Below are 16137 nucleotides of genomic sequence, written 5' to 3'. Positions count from 1 at the left end.
GAGCGAGGGGCTGGTAGGGCAGCCAGGACGGCCAGAGCCCCCGAGAGCCCCCGCTCCCATTCCCCCCTCACGCCCTGTCCCTCACCAGCCTGGGTGGTGTCGCTGAGATCGTGGTTGGCGGCGCTGGCCCGCGGATAGTCCCGGAGCTTCCTGCCGCTCAAACTGAGAGTCCCGCTGATCGCCGCTTCTTCCAGGGCTCGGTCCAAGGAGCGGCTCCAGGAGCCGGGAGCCGAGGGACCGGGCGGAGCGGGACAAGCCGCGGGCATCGCGGCAGAGCCGCCCTCCGGCGCCGCCATTTCCCCGCCACAGCCCGGCCGGACAGCGCATGCCAGAGCGCGCGGCAGAGGCGCATGCGCGGCCGCCGCCCGGCGGCTCCGACACCGCGCGGGCACCGCGTCCGTCCGAGCCGCCCGAGCAGGGCCAGCTGCTCCTCGGGGCCGCGTCTTCCCGCCCGCCTCGGCTCAGCCGGCGTGCAAGGGGATCGACGCCCTGGACACGCCTGGACACCTGCTAGAACTGTTAAAAATTATAGCTTTCCCGCCAATGTGGGATGTCACAGGATGGTTTCTGGGTGAGCATCGCTCACAGCTGCTGGGTGTCGGGCCCGTGCCAGCAGCAAAACAAGGGCAGAGCGCACAAATCTCCGCCAAATGGGAAATGCAAAACTGCTTCACGTTTTTTAACTTAAGGATTGATTTCACTAAAAGACCACACCCTTTGCTACATCTTAATAAATGCCATTTTCCCCTGCTGCTTCCACTGAACCCACCTGATGCTGCAGCCAACACACGCGAACTGATAATGAAGAACAAAGACTGCCAATAATCAAGTAGCAAGACAACCACAATATTTAACACCGTACCAGATTTATTTGCAGGCAGAATTTAGTCCTGCATTGACAACTGCCAGCAGAATTTCCAGCGCTTTGTGCCTCCTGCTGGCACAGCACTCGCACACGGCCGGGAAGGGCTCGGGCAGTTCTGCAGCACAAGGTGTTGATGACAGCGATTCTCGCTATCGGAAGTGTCACAGCAGCAATCGCTGACACACCTGGCACTCACCACAGCAAATCACTGAGTTAGGAAGTGCTACTGAAACATTAATTAGTAGCTGACACATTCAAATGGAAGTGAACCTCCGCAGTGCCACTCCAGTAAGTGCTCCCTTGTCAGAGTATCAAGGTGGGCAAGGAGTGTGAACACGCTTTTAAGTTAGGTCGCTTTCTGCTGTTTTCTTCAGAATATTTAATAATAATTTGATTAATAAGAACCCCTTGCAAGCTATCAGAAAATTCATATAACCAGTATATTGCCCATACAACCAGTATATTGGTTATAAGAGGAACAAGACAATATAAAACCTGTAACTTTTTATTAAAAAAAAAATTAACAGCTTCAGAATAGATCAAATGTAATAACTTCTCCAAAAAATACCAAAAGGTACAGTGTAAAGCATCTTCTCATTAAATACAAACTAGCACTTTTGATGCACTGCATCAATGTTTTGCATCTAGGCTGATGCAAAAGAATTTTTTTGTTGCATCCTGGCACAAGAAAAACATATACACTGAAACAGGATGACTGACTACTCTTTACCTAGTCAAATTCTAACAGTGGGACATTTATTAAAAAAAAATCTTACTAGTAGTTGAGAAAGAAACCTTAACACCATTACATTTAGTTTGCCTCTGCTAAGGTATATTTTTCAACATTAAAAACAAGGGTTTAAGTCCTATTTAGCATCAGAGTGCATTCTGACTTCAAAACGATACCAAAAAAAAAAAAGCCCTTCTGCTGTCAAGTTCTCTTCAAGGTTGAAGTTGCCAGTATATGCTAGTTAACTTGGAATTTGAGATAAAAATGCAAGGAAACCAACTCTGTCAAATATAAATTCTTTAAGAATGTGAAAAGGAGTTAAACCTGCTTCAAACACCATAAACATTCCTGGATGCAGCAAGCCAGCCCCTCTTGTACCTGACTGTACCTAACCCTCCTCACCAAAAAGCAGTGCCAAGATCATCAATGCCTGGTCTGGAAGCAATTCTGAAGAGGTGCCTCAGTTTTAGGGATTATATAAATACAGATTGAGGATGCCCCACTTGTTACTATCCTGCAGATTCTGATGCACAGAGCTATGCTTAAAGCAGGTGGCTACATGTTCCTGCCTAATGCCTTACACATGCTGGCAAAGTGAGGGCTTTCCTCCAGGAACGTTCCTCAGTTTCAGACAATTTCCAGATGTCTGACCACTTTAGATCAGCTTCACATCTTACCTCTCTTTGGTATAAACAAACAAGTGCCACAAGATTGCTTGCCTCCAGCTATTTTTCAGTTAGAGAAAACCCTCTGGGGCAAAATATGCAGGATGAGAATCCTGTATCTGGGAGGGCAAGAAACTCTACCATACTGCTGACTTCCTTGTGAAGGAAGGCTGTATTTTTTCCTATCAAATTATTCAAAAACATGAAGTTATTGCATTTAGTTTGTGAAAAACATTTCAAAAAGAAATAAAAATCAGAAGTTTAAGAAGAAAATGGATAAAGTCCGTTTACAGAGGAGAATGATGAAGTTGAGCTATTTGGAATACAAAGGACTCTCACACTGCCTCTGCAGTAATCCAACATGTATATGATCTGGACCACTTTTAAGGATAAGAGTAGAATAGTCTCCATCCCAGTTACAAATTTTGGGTCTCAGCTAACAGCTTTATTTGTGAATGTGAGGATGCAAAACAGTTTTCAAGAAAGGAAAAAAATGGAACTTTAAAAGCACAAAGAAGTACAGAACCAATGCTCCCATGAAAAATGCCGCTACATCGCTACCAAAGTATCCACGGACTGAGGCTCTGTGCTAAACTGGTCTCTGAAAGAGAGCTCAAAGGCAGTCCCTAAAAAACCCTAAAATGGGGTTTGTAATTAAACACTTAAACAATCTTTACCATAACAGAGGGGTCAAAGAACTCAGCTGGGCAACAGAATCTTTTCCAACCAGGTGATGGTGCCACTACGTCGGATCAGTTTCTTTCCACTTTTCTCCCTCAGGGCATTAAAGTCTTTTACCATTCCAAGTAAAAGTAATAAAGAGAGATAGCTCTGCCACCATCTTAGCAAGATGTCTGGAGAATTCTAGTGACATATGCTGTATTCTTCTGCCCACTTCTATTTCAGGGGCTTAGGTAGGTGGGCTCAGTGCCCAAGTCCATCTGCCAGGTTAGCCCACTGTTACAAAACGGCTTCCTTTGTTCTGAGACAGCGCTGTCCTCTGCTCCTTCAGGATCCCAAATCGCTCGTTCAACGTCATCCCTGTCTGAAAAATAAAGCAATTTTTAACCAAAACTTTAAAGGTGTTAGGTTACAGAACAGTTTTTTCTTCAGTCTGTATCATCACTTGACTCCTTAGTTGCCTCACTTGGATTTTCTGTCACTTCCCATACCATTTAAAAATCAGACTGGACTACACATGCAGAGCTTGCATTTTAAGAATTCATTAAGAACACATGGTATGTAATGTCAATACTCAAAGCCTACTCAAAATATTCTAAGTTATACTGAGGACAAACAGACTGAAAAATGGATCCTCCAGTACACATTTCCTCACATAGATTCTCTGCAATTTCAACAAATGCAACATTTTCACCATTTTAATGCAGGCTGCTTTCCAGTTCACTCAGCTAAGGCAGCAAGCTGGAGTCTAATCCAGAAGTTTCATTAATTTTACACTACATTAGTAGACTTTCTGACCTAGTTCTTATTCCTGGATGGAACAAATGCAAATTGATGCCCTGACTCCATGCAGATTTCTACAGCTGGCACTAAGGAGCTGATTAAAAGAACAGTGTCTAACTTTGTCATCCTGTAAGAATCCCATCCATGACAGCATTAGGATTGTTGCACCAAATCACCTGTCTTCATGAAACTTGTGAAAAATTGCTCATCTTTCAAGCCCTTAAATGCTCACATTTAGTTTTTGTTTTTTTTTTTCCTAGATGGACAGCAAAAGTTGCCTTACAAATTTGGCTGCCAGGATTCCAGGCAGGTCACACAGCTGAAAGCAGCTCATCCCTGAATTATTCACAATTGCTGATGCAAGCAGAGCAGGAAAACCTTTTAGAAATCTTCAACATTTTAAATCCCATTTAAATCATGTGGGCATGCAGGGCATGAACTAGAAGAACAGGAACAGTGAGTTTAACTACTTGCTTGAAGTTACACAGCGAGTTAGCGGAAAGCCTGGAAGTGGAAACAAGAAGTAGTCACCAGTTCTCTCTTTCTGTCACTTGGCAGTCTAGGAGCAAAGTGCCTCACTGGCTTTTACTGGTCTTGAAACTACTTTCACAGTTGTGAGAGGAAAATTGCATTTACCTGTTTTCCAACACTATTTATATCAAACTGCAATGGAACTCCTTTTGGAATCTTCTTCTCTTCAGATTGGTCCCTCTTCATCAGAAATGATGGCACAGGACTACGAGTTAATCGTAATTTCTGGGACCTGTGAAAGAAGAACGTTACAAAGGACATGATGAACATGTGTTTTATGCAAGAAAGCCTTAAAGCTGATAGAGGTATGAATTTTTCATTAAACCATTTGACCAGGCTGGCTAAAAAGCTGGAGGGCACAAATTCAAGAAGGTAAGTCAGGCAGAACTAGAAAAGGGACCATTTGTTATCGTTATCAGACACAAAGAATCCCAGCAGGAAACCATCTTATTTTTTATCTGCAATTCTACTGACAAATGTGTAATTTGTGGTTAATTAATCCTATAAATACAAAAAATAAAAATTGGTATAGTTTTCCTTACTGATAGAAGAAGACTACCAAGGAAATGCTAATCAAGACATTTTAAAATATACCACCTATAAGCAACAGTACCATCAGCTTCCCAACCACAAATACAGCAATGATCTCTTTAAGCACCAGTCCAGCAGTATTTTTATGAGTTGGGGAGTAATTGTAACCATTACTCATCAAGGAGGTGCTCATTCATTTCCACTCAGAGGTGGAAAGCAGCTGTGACATGGCCTGATTTGGAAGGGACAGACAAAGTGAAAATCTACCAGCCCACCACTCTTCCACTCTATAGACCACATCAAGCTCCTATTGGGAGCTGACATGTGAAATCCAGCTGTGATATTATTCCAACACTGCTCAGAAACATTCAGAAGGGGCCAGACTTAAAAGCCTTCACAAGAAGCTATGACTTTGAGGTCACCTGAAACAATACCTGCAAGGAATGCACTAAATGGTTCAAAGCAGCAATTTCATTTATGTTCAGAACATTTCACAACTTAATTGAAAACTCACACTGGGCTTATGATTGCGCCTGGGTTGTCAATAGACACAGTCAGGATCCCTCCACTTGTGGTAGAAGTTCGCCATCTAGTTTGAAAACACAAAAATCACTTACAAAAATTGTGCAGAGATTTCAGTCAGGGTATCTTTAAAGATATGTTCAAAATATTGGCCAGCAAGAATGTGCAAGATTTCAGAATGTTGGCCAGTACAAAGATCATATGCTACTGACACTTGGCTATTGTTCCTTGTACCTTTTACATTGCCTACACCTATTCAGGAGAACACTAAATCACAGGCTGTTGAGGTACACCAGAACTACAGCCCTGACCCAAGGGTTTACTTTTGTAAAATATTCTGTTTCTTTGCCACAGATGGGGCCAAAATGGCCCACACAGCAAATTCAAGAGGTGACAGACTCCACTCTGTGGCACCTGCTGCTTTCCTCAGCCTTTTGTGTTCCCAAGAAACATCCTGCAAAGAGCCCAGCAAGCACAGAATAGAATGGGAACAGTATATGGGGGAAGAGCCAAGTGGCCTCATTGGGCTCTGCCTTTTTAATTTCTAAACTGCTTCACAGGCTGATATGCATATTAAATAAACGGAAAATTACAACAAGAGCTCAGCATAACATTGACATTTGAATTTTTCTTCTAGTCTATGCAGTATTCATGAGTACTAGAGATTAGCCTGATCCTCTTACCGTGCTCCCCCTCATTCCTGCAAATGTCTTATGCAAACCAACTCCTCCTGGTTAAATTAAAAGATAATTTAGGAAATAACTGAGAATAGGGGGAGGATCACTGTCACTCTAGTTGATGTGCCTAAAGGGGAAAAAAATCCACCCCCCTTCTATTATCATATCCAGGAAGTCTGAGCTAAAATGAGACTCTTATGTGCTACAAAGCTGAAGATTTCCAAATTAGATACTTACTGACGAGTTCTCTTTACTGTCTGATTATCAAGATCATCTGTTGACTGCACTTGGGCCTGCACCTGAAAACACATCAGTACAGACACTAGATTTGAATATTGTTTCAATTCCTATTGTAGCAGCTGGAAATAGAGAAGTTCAAAAAGAGAAGTTTAAAGCTGTTAGTACACGCTGCACAAACAGGGTTGTACTTTCAGAGGGACTTCAAAGATAAGAGTCCTATTAATTTCATAAGACCTTGAAAAGAAATTACTTTAAGAACACAAAATGATTTAAACAAAACTGCCCATAGAGCAATGGCAACATTTTGGAGGACTATGTCAGCCTAAGATAGATCAAAATGTTACTACATTAGCAAGAAGTCTGTCTAGTTCCTGATCTTGTCTGTAATTTTGCAAACCATCTGGAAGGAAGACAACAGCTACTTACAGTCACAACCATGGCAGATGTAGAATGAAGACACAAATAAAAACCAAACCCACCACTTAAGTGCACTCTCTAATCTCTCCATCTGACTAAAAATAACTAAAAAATCCTTAAGTAACTAAAATAAATGAAATAAATAACCCCAAAATAACTAAAAAAGCAAACCAAACCATAATCAGATTCTAAAATGTGTTTCTGCTTTATTATTCACCCGAAGACACCTTTTAAAAGATGCTCAGATCTTTCTAACATTAACTTTTAAAAGGAAAAATTAATACCTTGCAACTACCCTCAGACACTGACAAGTTCCATGCCCCTCAGAATTGCTCAATTACACTGAAATGTGAAGCAAGACTCAGTAGATTAGAGTAACTAGAGAATGAGAGCACTTGCCTAGAACCTGTGGCTATTTCCCAGTGCACGTGAAGTTTCTACTACTCAGATCTGATATTTGAAGTTGATTCATTAATATCAGTGTTACAGGTTAGCTTAGAATCTACAGCCCAGCTGCCTTGTTCTTTTCAAAATTTGTATTTACCTTCAGACCCCTTCTAAACAGGAAAGTTGCTTGACGAGTATCTTTCTGTTGATTCAGTTTGTTTCCAATTCTGACAAACGTAGATGTCATGTTATTCCTGTAATATTTATTAAAAAATATAGTTATAAAAGGCTCCACAGGGAACACCTTAGAGACACTACTATGGAAGTCAAAAAAGTGCCCAAAACATCCAGAAGGACATCTTTAGTGCTGCCTCTTTGAGGCTGAATGCTTCAGCTGGGATAAGCTCCTCACCACTATGAATGAAATATTGCTCATAAATGGAGAAATCACTGCTCATACATAGAAGCCTAATGTTCATACATCACAGGACAATATGGTCACTAACTCTGCTTTTCACTTTGCTCAGCATTCTCCAGCACTTTAAACATTGAAGAAGAAAAAAAAATTAAAATTAAAATTTTCTTTAAAAAATAAAGAAAGTTTGTTTACAGTTTTCACAATACAGTCACAGAGTGAACCCTTTTATCACGGAGACCATTTCCATTGCAGTTTATAACACATGGTAATTCCATCACAAATAAAACATGCAATGGCCTTCCTGAAGCTGCAGATGGCACCAGCTTCCACAAAGACATTTAGAAAGCTCACTAAACCATGGCTAACACTTCTGAGCTATCAAAATCCACAGCACTCATTTCCAAACAGAATCATGAAACACAGAATGGTTTGGGCTGGAAGGAAGAATCCCTTGATTCAACCCTCCTGTCATGGGCAGGGACACCTTCCACAAGATCAGGCTGCACAAATATAGGCTGCCTGTGATTGAACTGAAGGCAGAATACCAGGGGCTCACACACAGAGGCACTTCCTGAGTGCTCTACATCATAACAAACATCTGGCTTTGTATCCAGCCCATGTTTGGCACATTCTTGGCTTTCAGATTTGTAGAACTTCACACATAAACTGGTCTTGACCATATTGCTACCCCAGTACCTACTGTCTTCTCTTAGCCTCAGTCCTGTCAAACAAGATTCACCATGGGAAGCTGCCAAGTAGTGTTCAGAAAGCAGGCTTGGTAATTTACCTCCTGTTTAGCAGGGCAGACCTCCTGAGGGCAGGAGCTTGTTTTCTCTGCATTTCAGATTGTCTCTGCAGGTTTGTTTTCCTTTTCAAGACTGGGTAATTCCGCTGTGCATTCTTAAAAAACAATAAATATATTCAGCATAATGTATGCTATACACACACACCAACATTTTTCTTTCAGCTTCCATTTACAAAATGTGATTAGAATATACTTGGCTTTGCCTACCTTTCACAATCTAGTATAGTTTGAAAACACCTTCTACAATTTCATGAATTCTATATTCTCCACATACTCAGGAGAAAACAAAAAGCAACATACCTTAGCAGTTATTTTTCCATTACCATATCTCCCTAAACTGACAAAAATCCATGCTGCACGCATCTTAAAATTAGTCTTTGTCAGAAATCCAAAGGCAATCCCAATTCTACAATAGTGAATGAGATGAAGCAGGCAACAATGCACTGGAGCAGTGCACAGAAGGGAGCCTACTGATGGAGTTTAGTATTCTGCAAAAACTTGCATTTTTGTAACAGCACAAGTTTAGCACCTGCAGGTTGGCTGAATTATTGGTCTGTAAGAAAACCAATTTTTCTTGTAAAAATACAAGTAACTCGCTCCATACATGCACAGAATATACTTCTGTACTTCAACTCTCATGACTTGCAACCTAATTAGGTGTTATAAACTATTTTCACACCTAGTCATTATCCAGGCCACTCAAAACAAACAAGAACTCAGCTAACACATTCCCAATTTGATAAAAGCTTGTACCATTTGTCTCCATTTTATATTTCAGTAGCACGGTTCTGAAGCACTCGTGTTTCTTTTTTTTAACCTGTTCTGTCATGAATCACCAGGGTTGCATTGATGAATTAATTACCTTTTCACTCAGGGGCTGTCTGTTCAGAGGACTGATTCCTTTGTGTGAACCCAGAGCTTTCTTGGCTGCCAGGCCAGTTATGACTCCATACGAACGCTTCTTCCCTGCTATCTTCTTCCTGCGCCCCAAACGATTCTTTCCATAACCTGCAACAAGCACAGAAAGCTCAACAATTCTTCCTGAAGGGAAAAGGTTCATGCTTTAGGATGCCTTGCAGGCAGCACAAGTTGTTTGGCTGCACACTTCAAGCCTTAGAGCAGAGGCCACCACTGCACTTGAAGACAATTTGGTCACTCAGTTGTTTATCAGGTCTGGCCCAAGCCCCAGCACAGCAATGACCAGTTTCTCACACAGAGCACAGTTTTACTGTAGTTCATTGCATTGATTTCTGCTGAAAATTTCTTATTTTACATGTCTGCAGGGAGAACTTAAAAGTCTTCTAGCACAGAAAACTACCAAAATACTCTCAAATGGAACTTCACCAAGTACTGAACAATATAAAACCAAACCAGAGTCCCTCAGCTTCCTACCCATTCAGCAAACTTCAAATTACTAATTTAAAAGGAAAAAAAAAAACAAAACAGCTTCAAAGATTATTTATTTAAATCAGTGGTTCCCAAGCCATGACTTAGAAGGAAAGAACATGAAACAGCACATGAATTATATCACATTTGAAGTGTTTTCAATTAGAAGTCTGCATGGCAGTGCAGCCAAACTGAGGGCTGAAAGCAACTTTTGAATATAAAAGGCTTGCAAGTCTGAGGTCTGTAGTTCCTCCAGTGACCAGGGTTTCATTAACCCAGTCTGGAGTCATTTAGCTTCATGCTGTGAATACAGACCATGCTCCAATTCTGTTCTCAAGTGCCCTTGCCTCTAGAACCTCAGACTGCAAAACAAATTTCAGACTGAGGAGTCAGCTCTCCAGCAACAGACACATTTAGTTTACACATATCTGACTTATCAGCATTGATAATAAATCTGTGCTTTCTCACAAGACAGGAGCCATGACATGAGGTAAGCCACTGGTCAGAATCCAGCTCAGATCGATTTGCTATGGAAAACTGCTGTGTACACACATTTTGTGGCTGGTTGGCAAATGCTCTTCTTTTCCAAGAGAAAAGCTGAGAAGCGGGGTTGCCTAGGCTGAAAGGGACCTCACAAGCTCTATAAACCAACCTCTGCTCAAATAAATGAAAACCTCAGTTAGCTCAGGCTGCACAGGGCTTTGTGCAGCTGCATTCTGTGTATCACCAAGGACAACTTTTATTTAAATGAACAATGCTCATCTCTCTGCTTTTAACCCCAAAAGCTGAACAGAATCCAGCTCAAATTCCTCACTTCTTTCCAGAAAGTTTGGCAGCCACTTCTAAAACCACAAGAACTGAACACTGTTGATCATTTGTGGTTTCTGCAGTTGTCCACAGAGGCTTTGCTACTTATCAGGGTAACTTCAATAGCATCAGAATAGCAATAAATCTACTGCTAAGCTACTAATAACTAGAATGCTCACAAGAACTATTTAATGACACCTTCTGCTTAAAAACAATACAAGAGATTAGTTTTCACTGGGAGAAAATGTGCCAAGCTGTATAGGAGGGAGCAGTTGAAACTATTCACAATGTTTCAAGATGTTATGAATCTGGCAATTTTGCAAAGAAATTGCTTGCTTTTTTTCTAGAACACAGGCAGAGAAGCTGGTAAGGTTCCAGAAGAGAAAAGTAACTGCCTAAGACAGTAGTATTTAGAGTTTCAAGTATACAGATCAAATTTCTCCTAAAATTCAAAATCCTAATACTTGTTTCTTTTGTGGTCTTTTGATGATAAACAATTGCACTTGACAACTGCAGTTATAAACAGAGCCTACACGTTTGATAATCTACAACTTAAATTCACTTACTCTTCACCCACAGAAATATCCTCACACCTGGGCTGAGATGTAAATTTTTCTCCAGCCCTGTCACCAATTTATTAGAGATGTACAAGTGACACAGTTGTGTGGGTCTGCATAGAAACCAAAACTCCTCTGAGCCCTGAGTAACACAAATTCCACTGATCCCCAAAGGCATTTGTGTCTAAGACACAAAGGAGGAGCTGCTGCTACAACAAACACTAGGCAAGACAAAGATAACACAGGGATCAATGTGAGAGTGATTGTCTTAAAGGAATGCTACTAAACAAGAAATTGCATGTATTAACTTAAATACCTAATTAGCTCGTGGTGGTAAGCTTTCTTATCAGGCAGTATTCTTCCACATTTTGATCATCCTGTACTAAATAGATACTTTTCAAAACTAATTGCAAGCAAAACCAGTCTGCACTTCAAGCAGGAGCTCTCCATGTACTGAGCTAAAGCCTAGGAATAATTTTCAAACTTGTCCTGTTTATCAAAAAAAAGTGAGTTACTCAGGGGAACCTACAGCAAAGCTGTTATTGTGCACTTTTCCTCTCCTCACTCCCTGCCTATCTGACTTTTTCCCCTTTTTGTATTCCACTGTAAGAACACTGGCTTAAGAAGGCTGACACAGCTCTTCCTTTGCATCTCAAGCTCTTACAAGAAAAGCCAACTCACACTGTGCACTCTCCATTTAAATATCCCTGAGCCAGGATCACAGTCTATAGTGACAGATAATTCTCAGTAAAGAGAATTCTACCCAGCAAATATGAATTTGCTTTTCTTTGGCACAAAGCTCTGGCAAGGCCTCCACATCTCCCAGTATAAAGGCTTTGGCATAAGCACTTGTTCTGTCCATCTCTGAGAAGGGGGAGGGCATCATCACAATTTCCAAACTTAAAATTAAATTGAAGAATCAGAAAGCAAGCCAATTCTTCCTTGAGTCAAAGACAGTCCTTCAAGTATCCAAGCTCCCTGGTGGCCAAACATGTCAATTGCTTTCTCACACTTAATCACAAAGAAAACCAAGTATAAATACATTAAAAATAACCCTGAATTACAATCAAAAGACATTATTTGAAAGACAAGTGAACCGACCATGTCAATCCACACATTTCATTATTCTATCTTTCAGTTCAAGAAAGATAATGTAGAACCTGTGTTCTGTTTGGCACACACACCTTTCTGCTGTTGCATTCCCCACTTGGAGCCTTGTGAACTGAACTGCTGAGCTCGATTCTGCTGAAGCCCTCTTTTTATTTTGGGAGAATATTGCTTTCTCTCTTCTTTCTTGTTCAGCTTGATGATATCATCTACAAAAAGAAAAAAGAAAAATTGACATACTGTATAAAATACTGAATAAAACCCCCAAAGAGCCTGGAGTCACAGGAGACAGACCAGTCAATCCTGCAAAGGCAGCACAGACAAGTTAAGGTTCCAGAAACATCAGCACTCTAAACATCCAGTCCCTGTTATGTCTTACAGAAGTTACTTTATAATCCAATGCCCCAGCAGAAGGGAAGCAGTTGCATAAATGCAGAAAATGTGAGACACATGTAAGATCAATGTAAGATCATGGCATTCAGCCCAGAATTAAATTTTGAGTGACTCCATTAGTTTTTGTACATGGTGAAAGAAAAATGAAATTCCAATCTCATGCCCAGACTTTGCAGAGACCAGATAAAATGTCAATTCCAGCCTTAGTTCTTTCATCCTAAGGTCCTTCAGAAAGATCACACAGACACAACTCAAGCCATCAGTTATCTTCAGATGTTCACCAGGACCAAAATGATGGGGAAAAAGGCAAGCAAGACATCTCTCCCCAGGAATCTACAATCCAAAATTATCTATTGTCCAGGGAAACAATCCCAGATAAGCTAATAATCAGTTCAAAAATATGTGTAAGAAACAAGCAGATGAAAATCAAACAGCAGTCTGTCCAGTGCAAATTATGCTACACCAGCTTGATTTCCTTCACTGACCTGGTAGCCAGCTCAGGAGAGAAGAGTAAAGAGGTGTGGCAGCTTTTATCTGACTGCCAGCTTGTTTACAAGAACACCTTAAAGGAAACTGCCAAACTGAGTTTACTGCATCTTTATCATGAGAACACAACTGATAAAAATGTCATGTCTCAATAGGGAGCCTGCCCAAGACTCCTTGGACAGTCTTTTTTCAGTCAGGGAAAGATGGAAATGGGATTACTGTGTTTGTGGCTGAGTTCAAATGGACTCATAAGGGGCAGAACAGAGAAAACAGTGTGAAAATAAACAACAAAAATCACAACACTATTATCCAATGGTTTGCATGCAGTCAAAAGAAAGCTAAGAGAAAAATAATTCACTTTGCTGCAAAAATCTACCAGGACAAGAATACTGATACAGGTCACTCAGGGATTGAGATCTACACAATCTTTTTGACCAAATGGGGTGGCCCTGAAACAAGGATTCCAAACCATCCTTTTATACACAAAGAAAACCAAAGCCAAACATGGATTCATGCTTCACCGCTCATCTGCTTCATCTTGAATCAAATTTTTTCAAGTTGCTGCACACAAGGTTACAACTTTTTAGACTTAAGATTCAGCTGTTCTCTTATTTGGGTAAATGAAGGACATTTGGGACTTCATGCATTTGTCAGAGGAGCCACACTGAAGCAGTCTCCTGCCTTGCATGAAATGAGAGACCACAACTACAGATAGAACAGCAGAGTTATCTGGGAGCAGTATCAAACTGGAAGCTCAGCTGCACAAACCACAACCAAAACATGTTTAATCTTTATCACTATATGAGAATTTACTCAACATCATAATCTTAAGACTTCCTAGATTATGGTCATGTCGGTTTCTTTGATATCACACTAGATGTGGGACTGCATCTTCTCTGTGGCTATACCTGACACAGAGCTTTCACTTGGGGACAGCAGCTGGGGTGACAACGTTCTCACACAGCCAAAGAAGCACCCACTTCACAGCACCACTTTAAACAACATCCTCATGACACTGCAACAGCCCTTTGCAGTCTGCTTCTAGTTCATGGCCAGGACATGTAGCAATGACTGCCTGAAAGGTTAACTCAGCCAGGAAACATTAGAATATGTGAAAATACAACAAGCCAGGATCAACAACTCTATTAGCAACCCTGAAAACAAAGATTGTGTGCAATGGGTAGAAACAGATTTAATTTTCTATGAATGCTGTAGCACTACTCTACATTCAAACTCTAAACATCATTTCACAAGTTATCTCCACTGCCCAAAGAACTCCACTGAATTATTTACAGAGGGAAAACTTGTACATTTCCTCTTACTTTACGGTGGCCCACAAAGAGCCCAAGTCCACCATTAATAATTTCAGTTCACACTATGAATCTGCTTTTTGAAGGAAGTCTCTTGATAGCACCAATCTATCGTGCTCTGGTAGAGCAGTATTGGAGTGTAGGAAACCAATTAAATTTTCTTTTTTTCCTGATAAAAGTAAACTGGAAGATGCAGCCCACGAACACACCAAACCGCCCCTGAGTGTTAAGGGGACTCAGTACACAGCACCAGAACAGAACTCCTCTGAGATACCTCACCAAGTATCTACAGTGTGGGTGTCAGTTTGTCGGCTGGAGAGAGCTCTGCAGGTCTGTAAGGAGTCTGTGCAAGTTCCTAACACACACACACCCTGCAATAGGAGGGCAGGGGACAACGGGGCACATTGTCACAGCAAACTACGCGGTACAGGTGACGTCATGCTCGGTCTTATCCTGCTAAGAGGCTACACGGGAGAATCGCCACTGCTGATTTCCAAACCTGAGAAGAATAAAAAGGCCAGACCAGCTGAGAGACCACCAAACCTCACCCATCCCTGTGCTGGCGAGCGCCAGGCGAGGCCCTGGGACGCTCCCCGAGCCCGCCCAGCCTAAGGCCTGGGTACTGCGGGCCTCACCGGGCCAAAAGCAGGCAGTGCCCCACTCTGCGGCCTGCTCACACCGCCAAGCGACACAAAGGGGTCCCGGCTCTTCCCCGCCAAGGATCGCGCCCCCGGGTCCCCGCTGCTCCCGGTGGCACGCCCGGGACTCGCCGCCGTGCCCAGCCCCTGGCGCCACCCTCGCCCCCCCTGCGCTCCCGCTGTGGGAGGGTCCCGTCCTTTCCCCTCCCCACCCCCCGCCCTCGTTGGTTCCGCCCGAGCCGGTGCCCGGCACAGCCCCGTTGGTTCGTTCCGCCCGTCCCCGGCACTTGGTTCAGCCCGAGCCCCCCACCCTGTCGCCTACAGCGGCCGCCCCGGCCCCGCTCCTCACCCAGGGACATGTCGATCTTCTCCACGCTCTCGCCGCCGCCGTGCCGGGCCCCCGCCGCGGCCGAGGAGCCCGGGAGCGGTGCCGCAGCCCCGAACGCGTTCATGGCCGCCTCCCTCACACCGGACCGCCCTCAGCCGGGCCCGCGCATGCGCAGCAGCTTCGCCCAGCCCAGAGCACAGCCGCCCGCGCCGGGGAGCGGCGCAGCGCCCCTCTGGCAGCGCGCCTCCTGGCGGCCGGGAGGAGCAGGTACAGCGCCGGGGGGCGATGGCGGGGGGCGATGGCGGGGGGCGATGGCGGGGGGCGATGGCGGGGGGCGATGGCGGGGGGCGATGGCGGGGGGCGATGGCGGGGGGCGATGGCGGGGGGCGATGGCGGGGGCGCGGGTCCCGCTGTGTGCTGCCTTCCAGAAGCGGCGTCTCCAGGAACAGTGCCATTGGGAGGAGTGAGTGGCACACCGGCCCGGCCTGGGGGGTGGCGGGGGAAGCGGAGCTGCCGGCAGGGTGAAGGGGATGGAGGACAGGACAGTTCTGCAGTAGGACACGGAGTCCTGGGCGGGCTGCAGACCTGCGGGGGGCTGAGGGGGTCGCGGAGGTGGCTGGATGCATGGAGCACCTCTCTACGAAGACAGGCTGAAAGATTTGGGGGTTTTCAGCCTGGAGAAGAGAAGGCTAGGGGAGATCTCATTACAGGCTTTCATTACTTGAAGGACCCTCTAGGAAAGATGGGGACATATTTTTCTGCAGGGTTTGTTGCGATATGACAAGGGGTGATGGCTTTAACCCAAAAGAAGGTCGATTTAGACTGGATGTAAAGAAGAATTTTTTTACAATGAGAGGGGTAGAACAGTGGCCC

The 16137-nt window shown here is 43.5% G+C and overlaps 3 protein-coding genes across 22 annotated transcripts in view; 1 reads left to right on the top strand and 2 right to left on the bottom strand.

The window, feature by feature from the left end:
- LRCH3 (leucine rich repeats and calponin homology domain containing 3) overlaps positions 1–354 on the bottom strand; it is a 62610-nt gene extending 62256 nt beyond the window's left edge. For 4 of the 20 annotated variants that reach the window (XM_074547265.1, XM_074547267.1, XM_074547268.1 and 1 more), the window contains exon 1: positions 86–349. In XM_074547265.1, the coding sequence (XP_074403366.1) occupies positions 86–296 (211 nt within the window). In that variant the 5' untranslated portion in view covers positions 297–349. Of the gene's footprint in view, positions 1–85 lie in introns of all 20 variants that reach the window. The other 16 variants (XM_074547259.1, XM_074547256.1, XM_074547262.1 and 13 more) reach the window with 7 other exon arrangements.
- A 1000-nt stretch (positions 355–1354) lies between these two features.
- On the bottom strand, positions 1355–15426 carry FYTTD1 (forty-two-three domain containing 1). The gene is made up of 9 exons (XM_074547253.1): positions 15286–15426; positions 12187–12318; positions 9115–9260; positions 8235–8347; positions 7187–7283; positions 6223–6284; positions 5301–5375; positions 4361–4487; positions 1355–3305 (listed from the first exon to the last, which is right to left on the bottom strand). The coding sequence occupies exons 1-9, from the start codon at positions 15386–15388 to the stop codon at positions 3210–3212; spliced, it is 951 nt and encodes a 316-aa protein (XP_074403354.1). The 5' UTR covers positions 15389–15426; the 3' UTR covers positions 1355–3209.
- RUBCN (rubicon autophagy regulator) overlaps positions 15394–16137 on the top strand; it is a 31481-nt gene continuing 30737 nt past the window's right edge. Inside the window, exon 1 of the mRNA XM_074547252.1 lies at positions 15394–15531. The gene's annotated coding sequence lies outside the window, so the exon portion shown is untranslated. The remainder of the gene's footprint in view (positions 15532–16137) is intronic.

This window comes from Zonotrichia albicollis, chromosome 9, assembly GCF_047830755.1.
Source record: "Zonotrichia albicollis isolate bZonAlb1 chromosome 9, bZonAlb1.hap1, whole genome shotgun sequence".
In the NCBI taxonomy this organism is placed as follows: domain Eukaryota; kingdom Metazoa; phylum Chordata; class Aves; order Passeriformes; family Passerellidae; genus Zonotrichia; species Zonotrichia albicollis.
Note: the sequence above shows the minus strand (reverse complement) of the source record. Positions and strands in the feature narration are given on the sequence as shown.

Bases quoted from the DNA above. Each gene is read 5' to 3' on its own strand.
- FYTTD1 (XM_074547253.1), bottom strand. From the start codon at position 15,388: ATGAACGCGTTCGGGGCTGCGGCACCGCTCCCGGGCTCCTCGGCCGCG. The intron at 4,488-5,300 runs GTGAGTTTTCAA...CTTCTTTCACAG, and splicing joins GGCGCAATCATAAGCCCAGT to GTCCCAGAAATTACGATTAA. The intron at 3,306-4,360 runs GTAAATGCAATT...TTTATTTTTCAG, and splicing joins TAAATAGTGTTGGAAAACAG to ACAGGGATGACGTTGAACGA.